The sequence below is a fragment of the Rhineura floridana genome, chromosome 1 (genome assembly GCF_030035675.1).
Source record: "Rhineura floridana isolate rRhiFlo1 chromosome 1, rRhiFlo1.hap2, whole genome shotgun sequence".
Lineage (NCBI taxonomy): Eukaryota > Metazoa > Chordata > Lepidosauria > Squamata > Rhineuridae > Rhineura > Rhineura floridana.
In genome coordinates this window covers 268,913,851-268,936,675 of record NC_084480.1, presented here as the reverse complement: position 1 = coordinate 268,936,675, position 22,825 = coordinate 268,913,851, and the positions used below count along the sequence as shown (strand labels likewise).

At 40.1% G+C, this 22,825-nt stretch overlaps 1 protein-coding gene across 15 annotated transcripts in view; it reads left to right on the top strand.

Annotated features, from left to right (window-relative positions):
• The window catches only part of NCOA2 (nuclear receptor coactivator 2), a 211,312-nt gene that overhangs the window by 135,733 nt on the left and 52,754 nt on the right, over positions 1-22,825 (top strand). For all 15 annotated transcript variants that reach the window (XM_061601097.1, XM_061601069.1, XM_061601050.1 and 12 more), the window contains 3 exons: positions 15,684-15,787; positions 18,293-18,470; positions 21,352-21,540. In XM_061601097.1, coding sequence (XP_061457081.1) covers positions 15,684-15,787; positions 18,293-18,470; positions 21,352-21,540 — 471 coding nt within the window. The remainder of the gene's footprint in view (positions 1-15,683; positions 15,788-18,292; positions 18,471-21,351; positions 21,541-22,825) is intronic.

Sequence of the window (22,825 nt, the reverse complement as noted above, 5' to 3'; positions counted from 1 at the left end):
ACTAGAGCAACAACCATTAAGGACCTGGAGAACTGGATGCCATATACTATGGCCATTTTTTTTCATGTAATCACCAAACTTTTCATAATTGTAATTGCCATTGGTAAAAATAAAAAAATAAATACTTTAGAAGCAATATTTTAAAACGTATATACTCCTAACAGAAACCAGTAATGATTTGAAATGAATGCTGATGAAAAAGAGGAAAACACAAAAGCAGGGCTACAGTTGAACGTCAAGAAGACTAAAGTAATGACAACAGAAGATTTATGTAACTTTAAAGTTGACAATGAGGACATTGAACTTGTCAAGGATTATCAATACTTTGGCACAGTCATTAACCAAAATGGAGACAATCGTCAAGAAATCAGAAGAAGGCTAGGACTGGGGAGGGCAGTTATGAGAGAACTAGAAAAGGTCCTCAAATGCAAAGATGTATCACTCAACACCAAACTCAGGATCATTCAGACCATGGTATTCCCGATCTCTATGTATGGATGTGAAAGTTGGACAGTGGAAAAAGCGGGTAAGAGAAAAATAAACTCATTTGAAATGTGGTGCTGGAGGAGAGCTTTGCGGATACCATGGACTGCAAAAAAGACGAATAATTGGGTGTTAGAACAAATTAAACCAGAACTGTCACTAGAAGCTAAAATGATGAAACTGAAGTTATCCTACTTTGGACACATAATGAGAAGACAGGATTCACTAGAAAATACCATAATGCTGGGAAAAACAGAAGGGAGTAGAAAAAGAGGAAGGCCAAACAAGAGATGGATCGATTCCATAAAGGAAGCTACAGACCTGAACTTACAAGTTCTGAACAGGGCGGTTCACGACAGATGCTGTTGGAGGTCACTGATTCATAGGGTCACCATAAGTCGTAATCAACTGGAAGGCACATAACAACAACAACAAATCCCATTTTTTAAAAGAATGACATTTTTGTGAATATTGTAATTCCACTTACCCTTCTGGGTACCATTAACTTAAAATGTTTTAAAGAAGGTTATGTGTAGCAGCCTTGGTGTTGACCGGAGTTAAACTCTGAGACCATATTACAACAATTCTGTGTTGGCTACACTGCTACCTGTTTGTTTCTAGGCCAGATTCAAAGTGTTGGTAAAGTGCTTTAGAGACCTTAACAGTTTGGGACCAAGTTATTTAAAGGACTGCCTCCTCCCATATAAACCTGTCAAACCAATTAAGATTAGCTGAAGCAACCCTGCTCATATGCCCACCATGAAGGGAAGTTGGGCTGGTGGACATCAGAGAGAGGGCCTTTTCAGCGATGGCTTCACATTTATGGAACTCCCTCCCTTGGGAAATACAATCTGCTTCCTCCTTGGGCTGGGCCCTAAAACATTTTTATTTCAGATTGCTTTTAACTGAGGGGAGTAGATGAGGTTGTTCCTTATGGACCCTGTTTTTAGTCCTTATGCTGAAATTGCTGGCCAAAATGGAATTAATTAGAACAAAATAGAATGAAATTGAAATGGTTTGATTTTTAAAAATTACTGTGTTTAAATGGCTTTTATTAGATACTGTGTGCTGCCTTGGGAACACACTACATTTTGAAAGATGGATAACAACTCTGTTAAATAAAATCATACTGGTCAAATATCATTTTGCGATGGTGCAAAGTTGCAATATTTTATTTGATCCAACGTCTGGGAGCAAAGGCACTAAACAGTCCATAGTGTAAATTATTTAAAAGTTGTGACTTAATAGAGTTGACTGTTGTTTCTCTTGGCCTTTTCTTAGATGACAAACAAGTCATCTGTTTCTGTGCATTCTTTCGGTCTATATCATTGGCTCATCTATAATAGGGGCAAGATTTTCACTCAGTGGAGGGAAAAGACCAATCAAATTGGTTCTTCCTATTGGCTCACTTGCCATGTGAACTTGAGACATAAGGAAAGGGCTCTTTCCTTTATGTGACTGGCAACAAAGGGCTTGGCATTGTTCCCCAGGTCCTTTCGTGCCCTCAGCTGCCACTTTGATAGAGGATCTGGCCCACTGCAGAAGTAATTTTCCTGATGTCCATGCCATCTACTCCCTTATCTCATCGTTTGTATCCCAGACAAATCCCATCCTTTTTATGGCTTGCTTTAACAATGGTATAGCATTACATCTGCATTAATATTAACCAGATTTCCTCATAGCCAGGGTATGAAAATTCATTAAACTTTGGATTCAAGCTTAAGTTGAGATGGGAAATCTGGTTCATGTGATTAACCATAGCTGGCACCAATGCAGGTGTAACACAGTGCTATGGTTTTTAAATAAACCCCTGGAAGAGGAGAATGCCTGAAACCATGCCCCAAATTAGCCTAACAGTGATTAGGCATAGGAACATTAATGCTCCACTGAAGCCTCTCTTGCTCTTTTTCAAAATGATCATTTATAACTCTGGTTTGCAGCCAAACTGTGTGTTGCACAAATTATAGTTTTGCCTAGTTTGGGTGGTTGTTTGGAAACAGGAGCTATACTGGGGGTTGCGTGGAAAGCCCATGAACCAGGTTGGGCCCACAGGTGCAAGTAGCCTATCTCCTACATCTTTTGTTTGTTTGTTTATTTATTTATTACTTGCACTTGTATACCGCCCCATAGCCGAAGCTCTCTGGGTGGTTTACAGCAATCAAAAACCAGAGCTTGGAAAAGTTACTTTTTTGAACTACAACTCCCATCAGCCCAATCCAGTGGTCATGCTGGCTGGGGCTGATGGGAGTTGTAGTTCAAAAAAGTAACTTTTCCAAGCTGTCAAAAACATTAAAACAAATACACAATTTAAAACACATATTTTAAAAACAATTTAAAACACAATTTTAAAATTCAAAACAATATAAAAACAATTTAAAAACACATGCTAAAATGCCTGGGAGAAGAGGAAAGTCTTGGCCTGGTGCCAAAAAGATTACAGTGTAGGCGCCAGGCGCACCTCGTCAAGGAGATCATTCCGTAATTTGGGGGCCACCACTGAGAAGGCCCTCTCCCTTGTTGCCACCCTCCGAGCTTCCCTTGGAGTAGGCACCCGGAGGAGGGCCTTTGATCTTGAACGTAGTATACGGGTGGGTTCGTATCGGGAGAGGCGTTCCAACAGGTTTTGTGGTCCCAAGCTGTGTAAGGCTTTATAGGTCAAAACCAGCACCTTGAATCGAGCTTGGAAACATACAATTTCAGTTCTATTGAATTAGTTTTATTGATCAATTTTTATTCTTTTCAAACAGATAATGTCACTTGCTCTTTAGTGGTGTCTGTTCAGTTCTAAATCTGTTTGTGCCTTAGTTTTTTCTTTACATATCTCAGGCTGTATGTTTCTGTGTACGTTCATTATAATTTGGCAGTGTCAGCGAGGTACATTTTTGCTGAAGATTTGTGGACTACCTTCATCAACAGATGTGGAACAAAATCCTATCCCAAGTACACTTTTCATTGCAGAATTTACCCAACAGTTGACTAGTCTTTCTAGGATATTGTCATAGTAGTAAACAAATGTCAACCAGCTGCCATCTATTATTATCTGTAAATAAAAAAGTTCCTGGGAAATAAAATATCCCAAGAAATAAACTGATTCTTCCACTTGACATACTTTTGTTCAAGAAAGAAGATTCAATGTAATGAGTTGGTGTAAAACAATTCCAGCAAAACTGATCCAAGGAAGCATATTTTAATGCACATACAGAATTTTCTGTCTGAAAACTAAAGAGCCTGGGACAAAAACAAAAACTCCAAGAAATTTATTTATTTATTTAATGTCCCGCCCTTCCACCCAGTAGGAGCCTATTGATTTTCCCATTGGCATGCTTTTTTGTCCCAGCCAGTGGAAAGTATTAGGATTTTAAAAAGACAACCGTTTTTCAAATAAAAACTGCTGTAATGAAGCAGACTGTCTTCTGACACCATACAGATGAATTTGGTTAGGGACATTTTACTACTACATTAGAATATGGTTTGGGGAATGTCCCCAAAAAAATTTGTGTACATTTTTAAAGGTTTGGTTTAAGAAGGTTAAGCAGTTTCAAATCCCACCACTGCTTTAGAAAACACTGTGATTATTTTATCTGATGTCACACAAGCATTGTGGCTTGAAATCCATCCTTCTCGCTTCTCACTCTTCAAAAGTCATGGCCACGTTCTTCTTTGTTAACCTTCTTAGATTTCTGACAGACTTTCACAACCACTTTTTTGTTCTTATTTTTAAGCCCTCGTTATATCTAAGGTAAACTGGTTGTGTAGAGCTTCCATCACAAGTTCAGATTATGGCTTGGTTGAACTTTTGCTAACCCTCAAAAAGTATCTTGAGTTCCTCCCATGTCTGGCTGTGATCTGAGCCCATGGCAGAACCCTCACATATCTGCTTCACAGTGTATAATGTAGCCTGACCTATAAAAGTATATGGTCTTCCACAGGCAAAACAGACTTACAAATGGTCTTCATTACAGATCACAGTGGACATCAGGGTTTTTTTTGCATTATGTGGATTAGTAACTATATTAAATCTTGCTTTAACGTATAGAAAAGTTATAGAAAAGTATTTGAAGCATACTGTCAACCAATTGATTGTATGTAGGAATATTAGAGTTTTCTTTCTTATGAGAGTTCTTGCACCAGAGTTGTAACTCATATTTAAGAGAATGTAAACACATCTTCTTATTGGGGAGTGTTGCATTATGTGTAATAAGCTATTTCTGTTCACTGAATGTACCATCTTTCTGTCTATATATTTATTTATTTGTTTATTATTTGATTTATATCCTGCCCTTCCTCCCAGCAGGAGCCCAGGGCAGCATATAGCCACCTTCATGCATTAAAATATGTTAACAAGCTGTGTGCCTGATCACACATTATGACCATGTGTCACCACAGACACCAGAGGCCCATATTCATGGTATGTCACAGAGAAGCTGTATCTCAATTACTGTGGGAGATTAGTATGAACCACAGAGTTCCAGTTTGGGCTTAAAGGACATTTGTTTATTATTACAAGTGCATTGAAGAGTTACTCTAGTTGTGCAGCTTGTATCACCATAATACAACAGCAGTTACAGACACTAAGGAGGCACACTTTCCCTCAATACTACCCTGCCAAGATGAACAGTATACACTTTACTTGTTTGTATGATAGAGACACAAAGAGGGGTAGGGATGTTGCCATATAAGGAGCAATGAGTGCTACTAGGGATCCAGCAGGCTGCAACAGAGGCCTTAGGTGCATCAGGGGACATTCAAATGCAAATGGCAGCAGTTTGAGCCACACAAGAGTAGAAAGGACAATGAGATATGGGAAGTAGAGGAAACAGAGAAGAACAGAAAGTTTAAAATGCTAATAATTACCTGTTCCAAGGAAATAAGAAAAAGAAGGATCAGGTTTCCTGAGTTTACAGTGACACAAGGGATGCCAAGACTACAAGTTAGGCATGAGTCTGTAGATATAAGTCACACTGTGCAGATATTGAAAGACAAACTATGAATCATTCAGAAAAATGACAAACTATGAATCATCCAGAAAAATGACAAACTATGAATCATCCAGAAAAATGACAATGGGGTGAGGGAAGGCGACTAAAGGTGGGCAAGGCTTTGCAGGCCGCCTTGGTGCCCTACACTTTGTAGCACCCCCAAAAAAATCCTGAGTTCTTTAGAACCCTTTCAATATTGTTCAAAAAATAGAAAGATTGTCTTAAGAAATAACATATGTTTGTATCCCCTTAAAGGAAGAATAGAAAACTGGATGCAGCCTGCAGACCAGATCCTTATCTCCCACACCCCCATTGAGCCAAATTTGGCAGTGAGTGGGGCCACCCACCTGTCAGGTACCTGGTATCTCAGTGATGTCAGGTGACCTGTTTTTGCCTACATGCTTTGAAAATAGCCATGTGAGCAAAATACAGTGTTTTGCAAACCCTGATGATCAACTTATCTTCTGTGTTTGCAAAGCTCCGTGCCTGGCGCTTTTCAAGTTTCAATAATCAGCTGAACGTTGATGCCTGCAAACTCCCTTTTGGCCCAGTGGTGTCTTTACCTGCCCCACACATCTGGTATAGTGCAGGTGGGTGTGACTTGGCCAAAACGGCCTCATAGGCCAAACGGGGAAGCCTTGAGGGCCTAATTATGGGCCAGAGGCTCCCTGCTATTGGGTTCAACCCAGACAAAAGGGAAGTAAGGCTGAGACTGAGGCTAAAGTTTCCTACCACTTGTACGAAACAAGTGATCGTACCTATCAAAGGTGAGGGCTGTGAGCCAAACTGTATAAGCGTTATAAGTCAACACTGTACTTGGCCTAAGACCCTAAGTACAAAACCAAAGGATGCCAGTTCAGTTCCATGTTCAAAACGAGGTGAAAGGGCCTGTTCTCAAAGGATGCAAATGACTGATGAATTTACTGGTAGGAGCACTGCTCACTGAAGAAGACACTTTGTTCTTGCTAAGGGTAATTAATGGCTAAATGAAAGCATATGCTGGTGTTGGCAATTGGCAAATAGATCAGGTGTAGAGTTAGGCATTAGCATACATCTGGAGGTCATACTTCCTCCAAACATCTGATGTCAAGTTTGTCTCCTATTTTGAGGGCAGCTGGTGTATGTTAAAGCCTTATGCTTTTCACAGCCAACTGGATGTAGAGCACAGCTAGAAAACCTACAGTTTAGGGACACGCTGAGGGTGGTAGCCAGACTGGGAATCTGGGTAACAACAGGGCAGCAGGGCCATGCTGCTAACCCTGCGCCCTGCTCAGACTTCCATGGTGGATACATAGACAGGGCCGGGGAAGTAACAAAATGTCAAGTGAGGTCAGCCTTTCAATGCCTAGGCCCCTAAAATGCATAAAAGGAACTTGCGTTTATATTTGTATTCAATGTCATCCAGTTTGGATGAGTCTCACAGTTTGTTGGTTGCCACTAGCATGTACCAATTGCATCCTGATGACCAGTACTGTTGGATTCAGAAATGCAACCCAGAACAACATGGGCTGTATACACAAGTATGGATCTCCTTTGTACCTTGAAGGTCCATTTGCTGACACTACCCTGGAGCAGGAGGAGCACTTGTACATTAGCTATTATTTTCCTTGGACTCTGAGCTTGCAGGATCCAAGACGAGCAGTAGTTAGAGCCTGCATAGGGCCCTGAATGTGGGAAGAAGTGCGTAGAGTACCATTTGCTGCTATTGCTTGCTGTAGATGCAGAAGATCTCTTGGTTTTGCATGAGCAGTGGTGTTAGCAGAGAAAAGTGAATGTATAAGGAGAAGCAGGGATAAGGGCAGCAGGCACAGGCAAAGGTGGGCACCTATGTTCCTTAATCTCTGTTTGCAAAGATGTTATGGTTTGTTGCCTTTGATCATCATGTAGTAAGTGCTGAGCAATAAAAATGTTCGTAGTAGGTGTGATTGACAGTGCTTCCCTGTTGTACAGGCAGTGCCACAGTTGAAGGCAGCACCTGCAAGACCTTCCTTTTTACTGCCTGACAAAAGATGTCATGTACTCTGTTCAGTCCGAATCCCTTGTGTTTGTTTCTGTTGGCTCTGCTGCATCCTGTATTGTTGTTTTCCTTTTGTTCTTAGTTTCTGTGCTTTTTGCTTTTCTTCTTGTGAAGCCAAAGCTTCTAGCAGTCATTTTACACTAGACCTAGGAACTAGTCACTGGTGATTCAAACAGCATTTTCATGGCGGTGTAATTAATGGTGTAGTGTTCACTTTCAAAACAACTCGAGCATTCTTCTCAAAGGTAAAGTGATAAAAACCCTATGGAACTGGATTTAAAATGAGTTTTTCCGTTCAGGTTATTTGTTCTTTAAAGACTCTGCCATTCAAGTGGTGACTGAAGCTAGTAAATTTTACTTCATCAATTTGCTCTAGTAAATTTAATACAGATATTATTTTAGCAAGTTACTTTTCAACCATTTCCAGGACAGTCAGTCATCTCCAGTATTCGGCGTTATATAGGCTGATATGATTGAGGAACATGTATGAAGATGAAAGCATACTATGATATGGAATTATTTCAGATTAATCTGTTAAGTAAACTAATTTACACAGCTGAGCATCACTAGTAATGTTAAAGGGAAAGTATGTCTGCTTTCTGTTCTCAGCCGTCAAATGGAAGAAGGTGGAAAAGAAATGTGATATCATTGGTAGTATGGGATTGGCTGATATGGATGTCACTCTCTGCAGATTATGAGAAACTCTCACTTGCTGACAAGGAGGGTGTGTGTTAGGAAGGGAATGAAGCAATTTTCACTGTTAAGGCTGATCTCAATGGGTAAACAAGCTGGGAAATAGTGCAGCTGTGCTCTTTAAATATGCACTGCAGGAGATTTCAGCAAGCTGATGATATATTGCACATTAATGTTGAAAAGATAAACACATTTTGAGAGTGCAGGAAGGGCCTTGTGTTTTTATGTTGGCAGAATGCTTCCTAATGAATAAGAATGTGCTGCTGGCTTCACAAAGCCATATGGCAGCTTTTCTAATTTTAGTTCAGTACAGATGCATAATTCTCCCTTGTTTTACCTCCTAAAACCTTTCTGTGGGGATATTAATGTTTTCCTGTAATATCTTCATTTTTAGCAGTAAATGTGCCTGTTGCACTAATGGCTCCTTTTTACTCTGTTGTAAAATGTAACTGAAATATTCTTTTCTCTCTCTCCGTTATCTAAATAAAAGGCAGGCATGGCTCGGGATGGTATAGCCTTCCTGCCAAGTTTTAAAATTGGAATGGTAGTTAATGTTATATTCTCTTTTGAAAAACTGATGAAATCACATGAGAGTGATGGACACTTTTTTCCTACTGACTGAAATACTAAAACATGATTACAGGCCATCAGAGCTTCACAGATTTCAGAGTCCAAGGTTTGAATGTTGTGAAAAAGAAAACTAAAAGAATCTTCTCAATAGTTAAAGAGTATGAATAACTTTTAAATGCTTCATTACACTGGTCCAGAATATGGCATGTTTACAGATTGCTATCTTTGTAAAACTCTTGTTTAATTGCTGAAACACTGGTTTGTTAAAATACTTGTAAATTTGAAACTATGCTGTTTGGGACTTGGCATTTTGGTTTTTTTTACCAGTACTGTGAATACTTAACATGATGGAATGTTGCAAAACTGAAGTTTCTCCCCAGTAAATTTCAAGTAATCCCAGAACCTACTGTTGGTAGTTTCCCAACATTATGTATTTATAATGAACTGTGCCTCTTATTTTTTCCTGGTTTACTTCATTGTCACAGTTCCAGAAATTGCATTTAGGTTACTAATTTCCCATGTGTCACTGTATTTGCCACCAATTTCTCCTTTCACCGAGGCTGGAAGTAGTTACAGGGTACATATCATAACAGGAATAAAACTAAATAGGTTTGTGCCTACTTTTTTATTTAAATCTTATGCCTTTCAGCCATATTATTTCTCTGTTTTGTCTTTCATTCATAAAAAATAACCTGTTGGCAGGATACTTTTGTGGTTGTCAGAGCTTCTGAATCAATTAGTGGCAAATTGGAGAAACAATGAACATTTATTTAGACAAAAATAATAATGGTTTCAAGGTCCTCACAATTTCCAGAAGAGTAGCTGAGTAAGCCTTTTGCACTCAAACAGAAACTTATAGCACCTTACCAATTATGAAATTTGTTACGGCATCAATTTTGTAGACAAGGATCAACTTCATCAGGTCAATGCCAGCAGATTGGGCTTTGTGAAAATTTGCATCACCTTGCCCTACAAATCTTATTAGCTTCATGCTTTCAAGAAATGCCTTCCCAAGTTCTTGAGTAATGCTACTATAATGTAATGCTATAATCCAGAACGATTTGTTGGTGTGTATGGACATGTCCTGGCATGAATGGAATCTCCTGTCTAGCCAGATGAAATATGTCTCAGAGCTTCCAGATTTGCTTTGACTGTTATGAAATTTAGCAAGGAATTTGTTAAAGTACATGTAAATTTGTATGTATGTTCCTGTTTGAATATTTTACTTAATTTCTTTCAAGTAGCTTTAATTCTTAATTGAATAACAAGATTTTATTCAGTTCCCACATCTTTAAAGTCTTGTGTTGATATTGTTAATTTAACAATACATTTGGTTGAATTAAAAACAACATTAATTTACTGAATAAGATAATAAAAGAAACATAAAATAGTCTTTTCGCTTAAATGTCAAAGGCTAGTAAGTAGGGCTTGAGACAGCATAGTTATAATAGTTAATGGCTTATATAGGATCCAGATAGTCCATGGCATCTGTTGCAGTTGATTCTGGAAATGTGCTGCCACTGTGCACACAAGCACTTTCCTTTACATCAAGCTGCCATAGAAATGTGGAAAATCCAAAGTGTTCTCTTCCATCTATCTGACATTTTTGTTTTGTAAACTCTATAACATTTGGAAAGAGCTCAGTAACAAAAGATTACCTTGTATATTCATTCTTCCCTCTTTGATGTAGGTTTTAATAATTCAAACATAGCCTACTTGATAAATTATACTAAAGGTCATAGTTCATGTGTGGTATAGCTCGGTTGCATAATGAGCACTTTACATTTCCTAAGTAGCAGCTGTTATGCAAGTGTGAGTTGAGCTACATATTTGATTCACTAATTATTATCAGTGTGGGGCTTCTGGTTGTCCACAGATGTAGGAAGTGTAAATTGTTGATTTAAGTAAAACAGTCTTAATAAGCTTTGATTTGTCAGTTATTCTTAAAATGGCGTGTGGGATCTCACATTTATTTTAAGCAGTCGTAGTTTGCTTTTCATAGAAATAACTTGTTTTTAAACTCCTTTATTTAGGTCTTATCAAAATAGCAATAAATGACAGCATTTGGAATTTCAGTATTACAAGAAGTTTTAGGATTTACAACTATATCTTGTTCAGCTCTCATAAACCACAATAGCAAACTGTGCGTTGGTGGTTCCGAGTCTGGATAATTGGTTGACTGAGTGCTTTGGATGGGACCGTACTCCCTCTGAAAGAGCAGGTTTGCAGTCCGGGGGTATTTTGCAAGACGGGGGGCCAGAGGGCGCCCAGGTTGGGCCCCTCTTTAGGGTAGGAAGGCGGCACTCCCATTCTATGATCCATTCTATGATCTGCAGCGACATCAGGTCCTGCAAACCGACCCTACCTTGGAGAGGGAGCTCCCAGGCACCCTCCAATGCAGACTGCAGAATGCAGTAAGCCTGCACGCATGCCCCACCTACCTTTCACGCCAGTGTGAATGCCATATGTGCTGTGCTGACACCCCTGCTGCCATCTTGGTTGATAGCAGGCATGCACACTATGTACGCACATCATTCACATGACACAAGAGGTACGTGGGGTGCGTGGGCAGGCTTATTAGCCCCACGCTGCCTGTATGGGGAGTGCTATGGAGCCACGGGCTTGGGGCAGGCTGGTGCCCAAGAGCCCAGGCATGCCTGGCATCGGCCCTATGCTCCTGGATCAGTCTTTGTTGCTAGAGGCCCTGGTGACCTGAGTGGCTAGAAGTGTCTTTTACCAGCTTCAGTTGGTAAGACAACTGCGGCTGTTTCTGGACCAAGATAGCCTGACCACAGTTGTCCATTCACTGGTAACCTCCAGGCTGGATTATTGTGATGCCCAGTAAAGGGCAGCCCTTGAGTTTGGTTAGTTGGTAAGGCAGCTGCAGCTGTTTCTGGACCAGAATAGCCTGGCCATTGTTTTCCATGCAGTAGTAACCTCCAGGGTGGATTATTGTAATGCGCTCTTTGTGGGGCATGTATAATGCGCTCTGTGTGCCCTTGAGATTGGTCTGGGAGCTGGTGCAAAATGCAGCACCGTGACTGCTCACTGTGGCAGAATATCACCAACTTGTGTTACCTTGCTGCTGAAAAAATTGCATTGGCTGCCCATTAGCTACCAGGCCAAATTCAAGGTTCTGGTTTACAAAGCCCTATACAGCTTATGGCCAGATACTGGAAAGATCATGTCACCCCCTATATACCTAGGTGATCATTGCACTCTGAAGGTGAGGGCCTTCTGCAGATACCATCTTACCATGAGGTTCATTCTGCACATCATAGGAAGCAGACCTTTGGTGTTGTAGTACCTACCCATTGGAATTCCCTCCCCTTAAATATTATATAGGCGCCATCTCTGTTTTATTTTGGGCACCTGTTCAAGACGTTCCTCTTTCAACAAGGCTTTTAAGTAGAGACCTTATCCCAGTCTGCATTTGTGTTGGAATTGCTTTTCAATATGTTTTTAAAGCTGCTTTTTAAAAAAATGTTTTTAAAGGTGTTTTGTTTTAATATGTTTTAAAAAAAAGTTTTGTTTTAATGTTTTGAAGTCTTTTGTTTTTAAGATGTTTTAGAGTGCTTGTAGTATTTTTGTTTGCTGCCCTGGGCTCCTTCTAGGAAGAAGGGCGGGATATAAATTTGTATATTTGTTTTTAATGTTTTTAGTTACTGTAAACTGCCCAGAGAGCTTCGGCTATGGGGCGGTATATAAATAAATAAATAAACAAACAAACAAATAAATAAATAAATAAGATTTTGTGCACCCCAAGCAAGATCCATGGGATTTCAACAAGGAATGGGCCTTTTTATTCTGAAGTTCATATACCTGTGGCTAGTCAGGTATTGACATAGCCATTTGGACCAAATTGGGCAGTGAGAACATAGCCATTTGGACCAAGGAGGTGATTAATGCCTCATCATGAGAGAGAGTGGTGGTCCCTAGCCACCTGAAAGAGGTGTCAGAAAGACCACTCGTTAAGACATCTTCTGTGGGCACAGAAGATCTGAACAACTACTAAGCAGTTACTAATGTCTCTTCCCTCTGCAAAGTTCTCATGTGGGTGGTCACCAACCAGCTCCAGGAATTCTTGGATGAAATTGATTTTCTGGATCCATTTCAGTCAAGGGTTTGGCAGTGAGACCATCTTTATTGCCTGCATGATGATCTGTGTTGGGAGAGAGATAGGGGAAAATATGTCCCTGTTGATACCAGGGCTGTGGAGTCGGAGTCGTGGAGTCAGAATTGGAGTCAAGAGCAGTTCTGGGTGGAGTCGGAGTCGGTAGAAATGTACCGGCTCTGACTCTGGCTTCAAAATAAATTTTGATTGACAAATTTTTTAAAATATAAATTCAAAATGTCAAAGAAGCTTCCCATGAAGTCAGCTGTATTTGAGCATTTCACCATAACTCAAGACGGAAAACATTTTGTGTGTCAGTGTATGACACAGGACCCAGATGAAGACAAATGCTGTGATGCCAAGATCAGTGCATATTCAGGCAGCGATAAAAATGCTCCTACAAGAGCTTCCAATTTAAAAAGACATTTACAGCGCTTTCTAGGGCTGTGGAGTCAGAAGCAATTTTGGGTGGAGTCGGAGTCGGACAGTAGAAAAATAGAGGAGTTGGAGTTGAAGGTTTGGTGTACCGACTCCACAGCTCTGGTTGATACTCCTTAACCTTTCAGCAGCTTAAGTAATGTTGATCATAGTATCCTTTCAGAGCTGCTGTATGAGTTGGGAATGGTTGGCTCCTGAAGGTGGTGCATGGAAGGTTGATTTGGTCCCACAGAGCATCCAGCATGGGGTTCAGCAGAATTTGATCTTTTCTACATGAAAGCACTATGTGGAGTTATCAAGGAGTGCATTGTCCTCACTATGCTTATGACACACAACTCTTTTCAATAAGCTAATGACACACAACTCTTTTCCCTTATACATTGCAAGCAGGGGTGGCATGTAGATGTACTGAACTGTTTCCTAACCTCAGCAGTGGACTAGATGAAGGTCAATAAACTAAGCTTTAATCCAGACAGGACAGCTGCACTTGTTACTAGGTGGTTTTCCTGACTGGATAGGTGACATACAACCTGTTCTATATGTTCTAGACCTGCTCACACTCCTCCTGAAGAAGAAGGTGCTCAGTTTGGGGGTATTCCTGGAATAATAATAATAGTAATAATAAAACCTTCAACCTGAGGTCCCAAGTATATAAAAACAGTTTAAAATACATCCTTAAATCAATTAGCAGCTTCAGTTGGTGGCCTCGCTGTGACCCTGTCTGGATAGAGCTCGCCTGGCTTTGGTGGTCTCTGGCTCTGGTAACTTCTAGATTAGATTACTGCAATGCATTGTACTTTGGGCTGCCTTTGAAGATGGTACAGAAACTGCACCTAGTGCAGAATGTGGTGGCCAGACTACTAACCAAGACTAGACATTCTGAACATAAAACCTCCAGTTCTGGCTCTCCTTCCCGCCTGCCAGTTTGTTTCCCAGCCTAATTCAGTGTTCTGGCTTTCACCCATTAAAGCCTTGCACAACTCACATCCCCAGTTCTTTAAAGACTGCCTTTCCACATATAAACCTACCCAGATGCTAAGATTAAACATTTTAGGTGCCCCCTCCAAGAGATGTTTGGAAGGTGGCAACAAGTGAAATGGCCTCACCTGGGAGGCTCAGCTGGGCCAACTTCATCATCCTTCTGGCACCAGGGAAAGACATTTTTAGTGCATTTGGACAGTGCTAATGGTCTGGCTCTTGGTTGTTGTTTTTGTGTGTGTGTTCATCCTTATGTGGATGGGATGGTTATTTTATACTGTTGGATGAACACATTTTTAGTATATTATTTCATTTAATGGATTTTTACTGTATGTTATATGTTATCCCTGTAAATTGCTTTTTGTATGTGAAGCAAGTTCATACATTGAATAAATCTAATTTTTCAGCCCATCCTGTGCCTCTGTCCATCTGCATAATAGAAAGGAATGCTAATTAGACCGCCCTTTGCCAATTTGGTGTCTTTCAGATGTTTGGAATACAACTCCCATCAGCCCCAACCAGCACCATACTGGCTAGGGCTGATGGGAGTTTTAGTCCAAAACTTCTGGAGAGCAGCAGGTTAGTAAAACCTGAGTTAAACCAAAACATGTACTCCATTGTCTGCATAATCCAAGGTATTTTATTGGTACTAAACTATTGAGCATACCATACTTGTCAACAATAAAGATGTCCTTCAAAATTCACCTTCTGCATTTTGATATGTGCTCATGGCATGCACCCAGTTATGCTCTCGGGATTTTATCTGATCATGAAATAGATACCCTGTTTTGGATAGTGATATTATTCCTCCTGAAGTCTTGGATTCACTGTTTTGGTGTGCTCTTGGATCTAAGTGCTTCTGGATTGCCTTGGTAACAGCAGCCAAGAGTACTTTCTACCAACTTGACTAGTACACTAGCTGCACCCTTTCCTGGAGAGAATGATGTGGTCATGTTAATTTGTGTTTAGTGACATTCGGATTAGATTACTATAACACATTCTGTGTGGGCTGCCTTTTGTAAAGTTCTCATACTAAAAGTGATTCAGATTGTCAGGATGTTGACTGGGGTAGGCCCCAAGAAAAACATTATACCAATTGTGGAACAGCATAATTGGCTTCTAGTTGGTTTCTTAGCAACCCTTAGCAATGATGAAGTCTTCTGGGAAGGCTTCACCTGAAAAGGGGTCGGGGGGGCTGTAGGGATAAAGCACAATCCTGCAATTTGCTCCTGATATCCCTTTCCATGGTTAAGGAATTGGGACTGTTGCATCAGATCAGGTCTAGAAGTGGTGACTAGTTCCATCTTGGCTTGCCATGCCTCTTTGCTATAATTAGTGGCAAGTATAATCTTCTTAAATTGCTCTGCTTCAGCTCACAGAGTGTGTGTTTGCTTCTCTTTTTTATGTGCAGAAAAAGCAGCGGCAGCCAATGAAGATGAAGTGCAGAAAGCTGATGTATCATCTACAGGTCAGAGTGTCATTGACAAGGATGCCCTTGGACCAATGATGCTTGAGGTGAAGTGCATAAGGTTTTCTGTCTCTAGAATGAGTAACTATTCGGATAAGATTCAGCTAAATGAAAACAACACAAATTTGAACCTCTACGTAAGATTGTCGAACAGGGATTTCTGCATAGAGCTTGCTCCCTGTTGAATTCAGAAGTTTCTTTGATAGTGCAGTGTGTCTGAAGCACAAACACTAAAATTTTGTTCATCTGTTTTGCTAGTTTTAAGTTTTAATATTTTAAGCTGAGTAAAGAACAGCTGCATATAACCAAGAAGAAGAAACAATAAAATATTGTCCAAACATAATGCTGTATAACCCAGTTTAGATCCTTAAATCTTTGTTTCGTTCAGGCCATTTTATCCATGAGCAAAAATGTAGCTGCCCAGGGCCCACTCAAACCTTTGTTCCAGCCTTGTATTTTTAAAAGAAGCAAGTTTGTAGTTCTTAAAAAATTCAGAAGCAAAATGTGCAGCCAATATTCCCAGTTGTTACGTGAGAAATGCTAGGTCCTGCTTCATTGTAGCCAGTAAGGGAAGTCAATGTGCAATTAACATGTAAGGAAATCATTAATATACAGTGGAATAACAAAGCTTTTATTTATTTTATTATGGTTGCAATCCTAACCCCACTTATCTGGGAGTTTACCTCATTAAGTTCAAGGGGACTTCCTTTAGTTAGGATTGCAGTGTTATTTTGTTTTAAAATATAAATAAACATTTTTTAATATTTTTACAAATTTGAAAATTTTGTGCACAACAGTAAAAACATGTAACACATAATGGAAAAAAATGGACTGTCTTCAAGTCGATCCCGACTTATGGCTAGGGTTTTCATGGTAAGTGGTATTCAGAGGGGGTTTATCATTGCCTCCCTCTGAGGCTAGTCCTCGCCAGCTGACTAGGGCCTGCTCAGCTTGCCACAGCTGCACAAGACAGCCCCTTTCTTGTCCTCAACTGCCAGCTGGGGGGCAATTGGGCTCCTTGGGACTATGCAGCTTGCCCACGGCTGCACAGGTGACAGGGCACGTAACCCTTGAGCCACTCACTGTGGGGGTGATCTTTAGCTGGCCCTTTACAACCAGGTAGACACAAGTGGGGATTTGAACTCACAGACTCTGGACTCCCAGCCAGGCTCTCCTCCCCACTGTGCTATACAACCCACTGTGTCAAACCTTCCAGAGTAGTGACTGATATCGCTACTCTGACACCTAGTTTGCTCGTCCTTTGTCTTTTTTATTCCCATGCCACTATCATCTAAACTTGGACTTGTGGTTAATCTCTCCCTCACCTGTAGCCATGGTTTGTTCTTGGCTAGGAGGAAGGGGGCAATCTTGAATTGGTATCTGAAGGCTTAGTTTAAGCAATTGACGGGGAATCTGTGGTCCTCCAGATATTGTTTAACTCCAACTCCCACCAGCCCCAGCAAACATGTCCTGTGATGGGAATTGTAGTCTAGCAACATCTGGAGAGGCACAGGTTCCCTACCCTTGACTGAACTAACTTCAACACTCACAAGAAGGCATGAGGTATTTTTCCTTAAAATGATTAATTTTAATCTAGATAGCAGAAAATCCAAGCAGCCAAATCACTCAGATTAGCAATCCACAGAATTGCTGACTCCCTTCTCGGAGCAAAACAAGAGCTCTGATTAATGAGGGAGGGGAAGTCAGAAACTCTGATTGTTCTTCTTACTGGTTATTATATGCAGGATATCACTATAGGTGTATAATGTCTAGATTCACAAACACTACCCAGCTTCTGTATTCACTTCAGAAGTCATTTTGGGGTCTCCCATGGCAGCTACCTATAAAAAGCAATGAAGAAATTGGCTATGATGGGCAGTGCTGCAGCATGGTCTCCCCTTACAACAAAAGGTAGCTGCAAAAGACAGGAGTTTATTATCTTTTTGACTCTGTGTTTTGTGTGTGTGTGTGTTTTATTAAAAAGGTTTAAAATATTCAGAGGACAACTTGTTTCCATGCAAGTCAATGGAGCACATTTAATTTAGGCTGGGAGGGACCTGTGGAGGGAATTTAAGTAGACTTACCTTTGCTGCAGTCTGAGAGGCATCTTGCATGGGAGATGTTTGGCTGGAACTTTCTTGTATCTAATGGATATATGTTGAATTCAGTCCATGGTTTTGCTCTCTTTTGTTGATACAATATTAAATGCACAAAAGTTCCGACTTATTCCTTGGCATTTATGCTCAGTCATGCTTGCATCAGTATAACAGATGTTGCTAAGCAACACAACTGCTTTTTTCTATGAAAACTTCATATCAAATTTAAAATATATTTTAATGAGACTGAACTACTTTCTCACATCCCCACCCTCAGTCAAGAGAAAAGCTAAAGATAGTATGCTACTTGAAGGTTTAACAGGACAGTTAACAAATAAAGTCTGTTTTTCTCTCTGCAGTGATTCAGTGTTAAGGAGATGATAATAGCATAGCTGCTTTTATCTTGATACGTATTCTCAACAGTGAACTACAATATGTTATTTTCTAACCTTTCAGGCCCTCGATGGGTTCTTCTTCGTTGTGAACCTGGAAGGTAATGTGGTGTTTGTGTCAGAGAATGTGACACAGTACTTAAGGTACAACCAAGAAGAGCTGATGAACACAAGTGTGTACAGCATCCTACATGTAGGGGACCACAATGAATTTGTCAGAAATCTGCTGCCAAAATCTCTAGGTACAGTACTCCAAAAGCATATCCATTGTAATGGCTGCCCCCCCAAACGATGGTTTTGAGTTTGATGTAACTTAATCTCATAATATAGTCATTTTCCCTCTTCTGTTCTGAGCTATTCCCCCTCTTCTATTCTGGCCTCTAGATCATCTTCTCAAATAACATTCTAATTTATTACTTTTGTCTTGGACTTGATGCATAACTTCATATAATAATTGACAGCTGTATTGTACACAACGCTATGAGCCAGGTTTGGCTAACCCACAGCTTGTGGGCTGCAAATGCCCCCCAAGATTGTGGTTCCTAAGCACCCCCATTGCCATTTTTTAAAATCTGTTCTTATGGGTCCCCTGCTATGATTCCATGATGTCAAAAGGGTTTTGTGCCCCCACAATTTGTTCCTATTAAAATATTTATTTTACTCCCATACCCCACTATGTACCCCCCAGGCCTCCAAACTGTGTCCTTTGCCATATCTATTTTTGTACTTGGGTCACATACACTTTGACGTGCACCCTCTAGAGCAGCCTTTCCCAACCAGTGTGCCTCCAGATGTTGTTGGACCACAATTCCCATCTTTCCTGACCATTGGCAATGCTGGCTGAGGCTGATGGGAGTTGTGGTCCAACAACATCTGGAGGCACACTGGTTGGGAAAGGCTGCCCTAGAGGGTTCAGAGCTTGGAAAAGTTACTTTTTTTTTTTACTACAACTCCCATCAGCCCCAGCCAGCATGGCCACTTAATTGGGCTGATGGGAGTTGTAGTTCCAAAAAGTAACTTTTCCAAGCTCTGAGAGGGTTGATCATGGGCAGTGCAGCTTTTGGACCAAAAAAGGTTTAGCTGTCCCTGCTATTAGCTCATTAGTCAGATTCCTCACGAGGATCACTTCTGTGCTATTTTCTCTATTTTAATGAAGGTAGATGGGGATTATGTCTAGTAAAAGCTATTTCATGATAGAAGATTGTGAGGCTTTTAGAAACGTAACTTTTAGTGTTATATATATATATATATATATATATATATATATATATATATATATATATATATATATATTTTCCCAAAAAGTAGTTGTGGGCTTTTCTACCTCAAAATTTTTATTTATTTATTTATTTTTGCAGCTATTAACAGAACAACCCACAACTCCTGGTATTCCACTTTGTCTCACGTCCTTTTACAATGCAGTGTCTTCATTCTGAGTGGGCTGTATCCCCTGGGGCTGTGGGGACTTCTGGGTGTGTCCAAAGTTCTAGGTAGGCGAGGGAATCCTTAAACAATTAAGAGCTGCCTTTCTTCAGTCCATTTCCATTTCTTCTACAAGCTGACATTTGGATGTCTAGTAGAGGACCTTCATTAATCTACATAGGATTTCTCTCACATGAGACAGCCTGTCCTGTCAGATCTACAGGAGAGATTCTGCTGCTCATTCCACCACTGGCAGAAGGCTGGGTACTTATGTCAGAGCTTTCTCTCTTGTGGTGCGCAGGCTCTGGAGTTCCTTGCCCTAAGAGGCCCAGATAGTTCCTCTCTTGGAGCATCATTAAATATGCAGTTTCACTGAACCTTTGGCTTGAATAATTAGACTGTTGTTTCTTGATAAGATGAGCATTATGTTTTGTTGTGCTGCTCAATTACTATTCAAAAACTTAAGATTTGTTTTTATTGATATTGCTGCCAATGACCTTTAAGATTATTTGGAATGAAAAGTATGGAATAAGAGTATTTTAATTAAGACAGTCTCTAGGGTGACTGTACCCCACGTGATAACAGATGTCTAAATGGGAAACAAGAATGCTGCAGTTTTGTCCTTAATGTTGCTTCCTTGTGGACAATTCAGTTGAGTGTTGGGGCCCTGTGACTGTAAAAATCTCCACACATTTATGGCTGAGCCAATGGTTGTTGCTGGGGTGGGGGACGTTGAGCTAGGGAGGTTTAAAAGATAAAAGTAAGTTCATGAGAGAGCCAGAGTTCAAACTGTAAGAGAAAAACTTGCCAGGACTGAACCTTGGACCTTCTGCATGCAAGGCAGATGCCCTACCGCTGAGCTACAGACCTTCCCATTTTTCACTTTCGGTTCACTCAAAGTTGGGGCAAAGGACAGCCAAGACTGCTTTTTGCAGGGCTTTCCCCCATTCTACTCGATAACTGTGACAATAGCAAAAAAGGGGGCAGTTGCGGGGAGGGGGGAGAGAGGGAATGTTTTGCAACAGGAATTTCAATGGTGAAGTTGGTCACAAAACACAACTATAGCATTTTGAACTTATCAGAAATAGCCATATGCTTATGCCTGCTACATGTTATATGCTATTCTTTGCTTCATAAGTGGATGTTTTTAACCCTTGCCTCCTTATCAGGTTATGAGCCTAGTATTGTTTTAAAGCTACAGTGGGTGACTTTGGCTTTTTCTTGTATTGCTGACTCTTCAGGATCATTAGTATACAATGTTTATATAATTTATTCACATACCTATAAATATGCCCTAGGCTAAAGATAGTGTTTCATTTCATGTTTGCAGATATTTAGTATTTTGTGTTGCCTTATTCTTCTCAATATTTATAAACTTAATTTGAAAAACATCATGGCTGGAAATAATTTTGATCACCCTAAAGAGTTTCACATTATGATTTTTTTTCATATGCTGAGATAATCTTGACATGTGAAAAATGCGTGCACTGACACTTTTGAAATATGGTGTGAGTGTTTGTTTATTTTGTGGCAAGTACATAGGTCAAGAAATATATGCTACACAACAGAAACATTGCTTGAAGCAGCTCTAAGTCAGCAGTCTCCCTTCAATAGCAAGATCACCTTTAATATTTTAAATATGGCCAGGTAGAAAATTTTGGTTAACACCTATTCGTTCTGTATGATCTTTATTTTACTTAGTGAATGGGGGACCTTGGTCTGGTGAAGCTCCTAGGCGCAACAGCCATACCTTTAACTGTCGGATGTTGGTAAAACCTTTAACTGATTCTGAAGAAGAAGGCCATGATAACCAGGAAGCACATCAGAAATATGAAACTATGCAGTGCTTTGCTGTTTCTCAACCAAAGTCCATCAAAGAAGATGGTGACGGTAATCAGAAAATATTTTATGTGGTTATTTTATGTTCATTCTTTCCAACACCCCTCCAGACAATTTATTAAGGCTACTTTAACCAAACTTGCTCTGTCTAAATTAATAGTACTTCGCCTTTGTCTCTAGACCATTGCTAACTGTTTATGTAAAAATGTGTAACTTCTGACCCCCTGCAAAGTATCTCATTAGCAAGTACAGTAGTTGAGCTTCCTTTTTTTTGAACTACATAAACATTGGCATCATTTTGTGCAGATTGACATATATACTGTTTGCTTCTTGCTTATCAGAAGCATGTATTGGAAGTGAATGCATCTAAACTACTTTGGTGTGACCTGATCTAAATCCTGTATATGTCAGTGAGACTTACTCCTTAATAAGTTGCATACAAATTAGGGTATAAATTGTTCAAGTTATGGTGGGATTTGCTGCAGTGAAAACATAAGTAGAATTTGCCCACTGACTTTTATCTGGCAACACTGGGTTGTATTCAACATAGTACTAAGCAGATTGTTCCATCAATGGAAGGATTTCTCCTTGCACAAGAGAATGACTTCTCACTGAATACCCCCTAAATCTGTTCTGGGTTTCCCCCCAACCCTCCAGAGCAGATTTGGGGATTGTGCAGGGTGCTTGCAGGGGAAGGAGAGGGGGAAATTCTTGTTGCGCTAGTGCTAGTGCAGCTTCTTGTTGAATACCGCCCACTGCATTTTTTTCCGTTGGTTTCCTGAAATTATAGCTTTACTGTCGACTAAATTGCTTGATTTCTTTGAGCTTATCTTGAAATATGAGGTGTATTTTTGAGGTATTGCAGCTTTGAAATGTTTCAAGTTTATAAATATTCAAAAAGTGTGTTCACACATGGTACGCACTTTCAGTGAAATATTTAAGCTGGAACATTCCAGATGTATGCTATGCACAGGTGAAAGAGAAAATAAATGCAGCTGCTTATTTTTATAATGGCCTTTTTTCTCTAACATGCTGAAGCTGATGCATATTTAAATATAATCTATTGTGGTTGAAGTGTAAGTGAGGTATGCAGGACACTTTCACTATGAGCCAAGGACTGGAATGGGTTTACCTGGTGTGTAGGCCATTTTCTATCTCCCTGTGATCTACTTAGAGATCTCTTTGGCTTAAGGCAGCTGCCAAACACAGACCTCTTAGGCTTAGGGCTGTTCAGGTACTGCTTGTTAGAAGTCTCTAAGTTTGGTGTTAGAGTATTTTAACAAATCCTGTCTGGAATTCTTGGAAATAATAGAAGGGAGAAGAAAGACAAAGTGTT